This window comes from Girardinichthys multiradiatus, chromosome X, assembly GCF_021462225.1.
Source record: "Girardinichthys multiradiatus isolate DD_20200921_A chromosome X, DD_fGirMul_XY1, whole genome shotgun sequence".
Taxonomy (NCBI): Eukaryota; Metazoa; Chordata; class Actinopteri; order Cyprinodontiformes; family Goodeidae; genus Girardinichthys; species Girardinichthys multiradiatus.
Genome location: NC_061817.1, coordinates 9,149,912 through 9,157,238, shown reverse-complemented (window position 1 = coordinate 9,157,238; position 7,327 = coordinate 9,149,912). Strand labels below are relative to the sequence as shown.

General features: G+C 38.6%; 1 protein-coding gene across 4 annotated transcripts in view; it reads right to left on the bottom strand.

The window, feature by feature from the left end:
* Nucleotides 1-1,167: 1,167 nt before the first annotated feature.
* LOC124863254 (trinucleotide repeat-containing gene 6A protein-like) overlaps nucleotides 1,168-7,327 on the bottom strand; it is a 48,132-nt gene continuing 41,972 nt past the window's right edge. For all 4 annotated transcript variants that reach the window (XM_047357562.1, XM_047357561.1, XM_047357563.1 and 1 more), the window contains one exon: nucleotides 1,168-6,664. In XM_047357562.1, coding sequence (XP_047213518.1) covers nucleotides 6,316-6,664 — 349 coding nt within the window. In that variant the 3' untranslated portion in view covers nucleotides 1,168-6,315. The remainder of the gene's footprint in view (nucleotides 6,665-7,327) is intronic.

Here is a 7,327-nt window from a genome sequence, read left to right as displayed (position 1 = left end):
CCCTTGTGCAGATTTGTAATGCTTATCCATTTACTGTTTTCCACTGAGATTGGGTCATAGATGTAACGGGTCCTAATGGACATTAAGACATTACACTCTTCAGTGGACTCTGGGACTCCAGGGTCAAAGTGGATAAACAGCTGGATCCCAAAGTAGAATATCACTGAAAAGTGAACTGATTCAATTCATTGTCACATTGTTATCACACAGCAATGCATTCAAGTATTATGTTAATCGTGACAATGAATTTCTCCTAAATATGACTTACAACCAATAAATAAAAAATAAAAAAATGTTATGGCCATTACCATCATGGGAAAGACTGCAGACGTGACACCCTTCACAAGGTCAGTGCTGAAGAAGTTGGCAGAATGCTGCATTCAAGAATATTACATATAAAGTTTAGTTGAAGAAAAGTTTGGTGGGGGAAAGAAATAAGTAACAGGGATGAAAGCAGCCTTCAGGGGATTGGAAAACAACATCCAATCAAGAGTTTGGAAATTCATAAAGTATACACAGTGACATATCACTAATACCTGGTATGTGTAGAATAATTAACTAGGATCAATTGGAAGCACTTTAATACCATCTAATGGTCTGAGTCATGCCAAATTTCACTAAAGTTCCTACTAAACCAAGAATCTGGAGAAGCAGAATCCCAATTCCTTTAGGTCCAGTGTGAAGTTTCCACAGTCAGTGAGGATATGATGATCCATACAATCTGCAGGTTTTGGTTCACCATGTTTTATCAAGTCAAAGCATCACGAGCTTCCCTCAGCAGGACCACAGTGACTGCCTCCAAGCCATGAGAAAGGAGCTTGTGCAAACTTGGACATAATTTTCAGAAGGGCTGATGTTTCTGTATTAAAAAGCATTATTAATGCCAGTGCGTAATATTATTTTTCTGAATTTATGGTTTACAGCTCAAGAAGACAGTGTAATAATGAGCAGAATAAGATATTTTTAATAACATATCACACTGAGTGAAATTAATCCAAGTTTCACTTTGAGCTGAATTACTGAAATAAATGAACTGTTCAATATTCCAATTTATTGAAATGCACCTAGGAAATACTTCAAATGGAGTAGACCTCAACTGACTCCATTAATACAGAGGAACAGACTGTTCCAGACGGTGTAGGAACCCTGGAAATGAAGACACTGAGCTGAGCTTTTTCCTCACTGTTAGTCTTTTATTGAGGGTTGTACCCAAGTTATACAGCTTTGTATGCTGGCTGCAGGAGCCAGAAGGTTACAAACAGTAATCAGTATACGAGTACAGCCAACAGAAGACCTACTAACTACTACTCTACACCTTAATACAGATTCTCATAAGAACACTAAAATCTGGAAAATTAAAAGGAAAAAAAAAAACAAAAACAGAACAAACCAAGCAAGAAAGGAAGGAGGATAAAAAGATTAAATGAACCCAAACATATAGACAGCATCAGAGGAGACATTCATTATTAGAGCACACTGGAGTTGGTTTTCTATACCATGTAATATCAGGCGACTTCGTTTTTTTTTTTTTTTGTCAATTTATACCCATACAATTAAAGATTGTCCTTCAAAAAGTGCAGATTCCACAGAAGTTAAGATAAAATCCTTTGATGAGCCGAGGAAGACATTTGGAAAATGAAAAACAAGGTACTTCCTGTTCGTGGTGTTGGAAAGGATGGCGTCCTCTCAATGATTATAGACACTGTGTACGCTTATATTTTCATATATATTATATATAGTTTCAACAGTCTCCCCAAAGCAATGTGCATAATAGGTTTTAAAGGTGATCCAACTACACACTGTGGATTGATAGAATCTATATAAAAAGCCTTGTGGTCATTGTAAAATTTGCAGTTTCACCGGCCAAGCTGGGAAAATAAATGGACTTTTGCAAATCTTAACCTGTCCTCTCCTGCTACAACTGGGCCGACGCCTGCTAGGTAATAAAGGTTTATCAGGGTTTTTTTTTTTTTCTTCTTTTTTTGGTTTTTTACAATATTAGAAGCAGTACAATTCAAAGATGGCACGTGTTTGAGGAACGTTATTGGGAATTCCATCTCAGCTGCGTTTCTACAAAGGGCTAGGGATTTTTTTTAAATTCGATTTTATGGTTTTTTTTTCAATATAATTTAAAGAAAAAAACAATAAAACCCAAGGTGGACATGGAAGCCTGGGTTTAACGCTCCACTGCATAGTCTCTCTGAGGAACACCCGCCCTGAAAACCCACCCGCCACCCTAAACCCATCCCACCCATATCTTTGTGCTGGTTAGACTAAAGCTTTTCAGGGTTTCTACATGTGTGGTCATACTAAGTGTAAAACAAAGACAGCAGATTCTCACAGTTTTTATATTGTTTTTTTTTCTTCTATAAAAAAAATAGCCTTAGCACTTTTGATAGACTGTAGGAGCTGTTGGGTGTGTATTATAATATAATGTAGCATTTAGTCACAGGATAGTTAAGAGAAACACAACAAGTCACATTATTTGTACTTTAAATATTTAAAAAGTAGTAGAGTATCACCAGCAAACCTCCCTCCTCTCCCACCAATCTCCTTCCTTCTCCCCTCCCCTCCCCTCTTCTGGCCCTGTCATGAAGCTGCTTGGCAGCTTTGGGGATTGTACATTGCTCATGGTGGTTTTCCTCACATCATCCTTTAGCAAATGTTTTTTTTTTTTTCTTCAAGCATTTAAACATTGTCCAGCTTTTTAAATACACATATGCACATGTACAGCTAAAAAAAAAAAAACAACAACTATAAGTCAATCCCTTTCCTTCCCTAACTCCCCTCCCTCCTTGATTTGGCATGATAAGTTCACTCACACATACATGCGTCTTCACACATACCAACAGTGGATTTAACAAGACAGAAATATAGCACAACTCTGCTGGGAATAAAAATAACATTGTTACTCAGGCGTTTTACAGACATTGCTTGTCCCTTCTCTAACAGAGCAGCAATGCTACCTCCTGGGCTGATCAGAGATCAGTTGTCGTCCCACTAACGTTTAAGGTAAGGATACTAAAGTAGGACAAAACCGCCCTTAAATCAGCGCTGAAAAAAAAAAAAAAGGGACATTGCTAAAAATCAGAATGAACAAAGTGATTTTGAACTAGCAGAATGGGAATATGGACAGATCCGGGTTGACTTGCTCCTTTTTCTGACAGTTTTTGGATCTTCTCTCCTGTAACTGAGCTTAGCTTAAAAGGAAAACCTATTTTCAGTCAGGAGCATCTCCTGCCATAATCACCAAGCATGGTCAGAACACCCTTCTTGCTCATTAACCCCCCCAATCCAACAACCACGAGGAGCAGCTGCAAATGTTGATCTCTCCCATGCAGAGGGGACTTTGCTGAAGACGCTGAATGGGACAGAGGAGTCAAACCGGACCTTCGCTAAGCCTTTTTTTTTTTTTTTTTTTTAACCGTTTCAGCTACAATCTTGCAAGGAAAAACTAGGCATCATCATCTTTAGTCGCAGCTCACGCACACAATAGTTACCCTGTTAATAGATTAACACCCGAAGACACCAAACTAAATCCTCGCCGCATGTCTGACCCCCGACTCTGGCATTTCCTCCAATTCGCCCTAGTGCAAAATCCAAGGCTCCTCAGTTTAATCTGTCAACTTAAGTTAACTTAAAAACAAAAACAGTTCAGATGTTCCATTTGATAACTTCAAGACAAAAAGCAAACACAAATAAGATATATATTTATTAAGCAAAGATGTGGAATTAGGTAAACTAATATTTTGTATGACTGAATTATTTGGTAGAGAGCGTTCAATACTGACACAAACCACTGTCAAGTCTGACTAATACTCAAGGTTTATTCACTACATACGCCTCAAAGTCGTTATGTATATATTCACGGTGAAAATAAAAAAATGCACCAAAAGCCAATGCTTGTATTACTTCTGAAATAAAATAAAAACCCTATCTCGGTGTCGGGGGAGGGGAATAAATGTGTGCACGCCAACACACACGCATAACAGGCTGAACACAGGAAGAGGAAAAAAAGAAAAAAGGACACGAGAAAAGAAAATTAAGGTCCATGGCTTCGCTAATGCTGATCTCTCGCCCAACGTGCTCTGAAGCTTTCGCCTTGTCGCACTCCATTGTGCATCGTAGTAACTCAACAATCACTGGTATATAGGTCAATTTAATATTAACCAAAGTATTTATTTAATCAACATTTACACTCACACTGTTCTCTTTCACACACAAACAAATTCATGACGTCAGAAACTTCAGATGAGTACCCCACCCTTCCCTGACCCAAAGGAGGGGAAGAGAAAACCAAATAAAAACAGTACAACAATACAATCATATTCTATTTGTAAACAGGTAGAAGCCACTTGACTTGTTGCATCTTCGGACACATTTAGGATCAAGGCAATGAAATGTGGACGACTTTTGCACTGTTAAAATATCTTCAACCAAAATGTGTACGTTTTTCTTTTTTAAACACCATTTGTGGCAATGATTAAAAACAACCAAAAAAAAAAAAAAGAAAAAAAAAAAGAGAGCATGTAGTCGTACTTAATGAAACCTTTTAAACATTTTTGAGAGACGGAACAAAAATGAAAAGAAAACCTCTCGGCAGGCCTTGTGAATGCGAGAGGCTACAGTATGCATAGATACAGATCTTGCCTTTTCTCTTGGTTTTTAAAAGTGACGAGACAGAACATTTTACACTCACGATTAAAACAGTCCCCCAAAGTTTTTACAACTATGGAGTGGAGGAGTAGGAGGAGGGAGAGGGGGAGGGAGGGAGCGCTGGGATAATTTCCAGTCTCTCCTCCGTCCATTCCACTCCCTTTACTGAAAAATGCTCCACCTCCCTCAAAACAAGACAGCATATTGAAAGCAGTGTGTGAACTTCTCCAGCTTTAAAGCAGTTATTTGGCAGAGAAAAAAAAAAGACCATTACAAAGTTTGTTTTCAGTGCTAGAAGTTGGATTTTCCTTTCCTACAAGGAGTAGTAGTTTTTTTGTTGTTTTTGTTTTAAATTCAACTACAATGGGCAAGGGGGGAACTGGCTTGATTTCCTGAGAACCATTGCAGGTTATTTAGGAGACAAAAGGAATAGTTTAAATAACCAACGCCATGGCCAAAAAAAAAAAAAACACTGATCCGAATTCCCAGAGTTACAACGCAACGTCTTCATCCTCAAGAGTTTTTTTTGTTGTTGTTTTTTTTTCTATTTCTTTTTATAATTTTTATATACACTTTTTTGGTTTTTAATTTTTTTTTGTAATTTTCAGTTTAGTTTATCTTCTCTTTAAAATGAAGAATGAACACACGTTCTGCCTCCTAAGTCTTGTAAACAAGAGGTTGCAGTGTGGCACCTCCAAAAACATTGAAAGCCTATTCTGAAAGTGCTGTTCCCTCCCTGCCCCGCTAGGGGGCAACAGGGAGGGCTTGCTAGATAGGCCCCGCCCACTTTCTTGGAGCGGGAGGGGCTTGCTAGTCCCAGCTGCGGCTACAGTCCTTTGCACTGCAGAGCTCAACTTTCTTTAGTTTTAAAACAAAAATTGGTGCAATACTTTTTAAATGTCACTTTTTCTATCACCAGATAATCATCCTAAGTCAGGTTTTATTCTTTTAACTATCTGTTGATCTTGAACTCCACAACAACGCAGTAAGGTAGGCGTGCCAAGGCAGAGAGGAGCGCACACATACTCATTCACAATGCAATCATATACACACAAAGTACTCGTGCGCGCGCACACACACGTACGATAAGGACCTCAATGAGTAAACAGCTACACTGGAAAAACTGGCTGCTCCCTCTATATTGCAGATTATATATACTGAGAAAAAAACCACATTCAGTGCAAAGTTAAAAAAAAAGCTCATTCTCCAACATTGTCAGCAAACAAAATGCAAAAAAAAAAACTAAATGAAATGAAATGAAAATGTTGAAAATAAACGAGTTGGAATTCAAATAAACATGATGAATGAAACAAAATATATATAATAATAATAATAATGAACTTGACTGAAGCTTTTTTCGGTCTGAAAGAGCACTACCTGGAAGCAAATATCCATCCGTTCACATTATAGAATTGGCCTGCATTATTCAAGTATTCCGACTGATATGTTTTTGGGCTAAAACAAAGTGGACATATGTGCAGAAAGAGAAACGTAACTTGTATTCCACAGGGGAGACCCCGTTTTGTTGAATATCTTGTAAGTGAGAAAGAGTCCAACTAGTGCCATTGCATTTCTAACTGTTTACTTTCCATTTTCTTTAGCTGATTATTGATAATTCTCTACTGACCCTTCTTCCAGCCTGTCTGACACACAGGAAGTTCACATGGAGCCTCCGGCCCCCGTCAGGTGATCCACTGGGAGGAAGGAGCTGATTGGAGAGGGGTTGCTGAGCCTCCCTGGCTCACTGCCGCCAGGGTTTCCCCACAGGCTACTGGAATAGTTGGGCCCGCCCCAGAGAGAAGATCTGTGCAGGTCGCCGCTTTTCCACTGGTTCGGTTCAGAAGCGCGGCTGGGAAAGGGGTGAGACTGATCCATTCTGCTTTGAGAAGAACCAATGGCCTGCCAGCCAGAGGAAGGAGAGGCCAATGACTGCCCTTGTGCAAAGAAGCGGCTAATTTCCTCCTCGCTGGCAAACTCAGCCAGTATAGTAGTGTTCCCCAAAACACACCTGTAGAGACACAGAAGATAAGTGCATGTTTGCTCCAACACAACATCATAAATAAAGTAGAGTTGTTAAAAACATTTGAGTATTTCATGTCAGCTGAAATCAAGCTTGGGTGCAAGCCCTCTCATTTATACCAGTTTACAAAAAAGGTCCTCCTACAGCCAATAGCAACGATTTATTTGGAGTAAACAGTTTATAAACCAGCTTGTTATCAATGATCTAACTGCAGTGTGAAACCATTGACTGACTGGTTAACCTCTAGGGGAAATGCTACAAGCTGAGCTAAAAAGGTGAAAAGGAAGGATGCATACAGAAGCACTAAAACATATGAGGTAAAGAGCTAGTTATTATTTAAGAACATACAGCAGGTATACGGGGGTTTTTTTTTTAAAGCATTTTAAAAGATAAAGCTGTGTAGATAAAGGCTGAATTCCAAGAATTTAAATGAAATATTAAATGAAATTGTTAAAACGAAAAGGTGCAGATTCAGACAATAGAAAACCAATAAGTGTCAGACTTCCAATTCTACACACTGATGTGTTGAAATATTTAAACATCTTAAACTTTTTCATATTTAGTCATAGCAACCACAAACCTGCACAATACATTTTACCAGGATTTTATTTAGGCTAAAGCACGTAAAATGAAGCCTTTTGCAACCTCTGA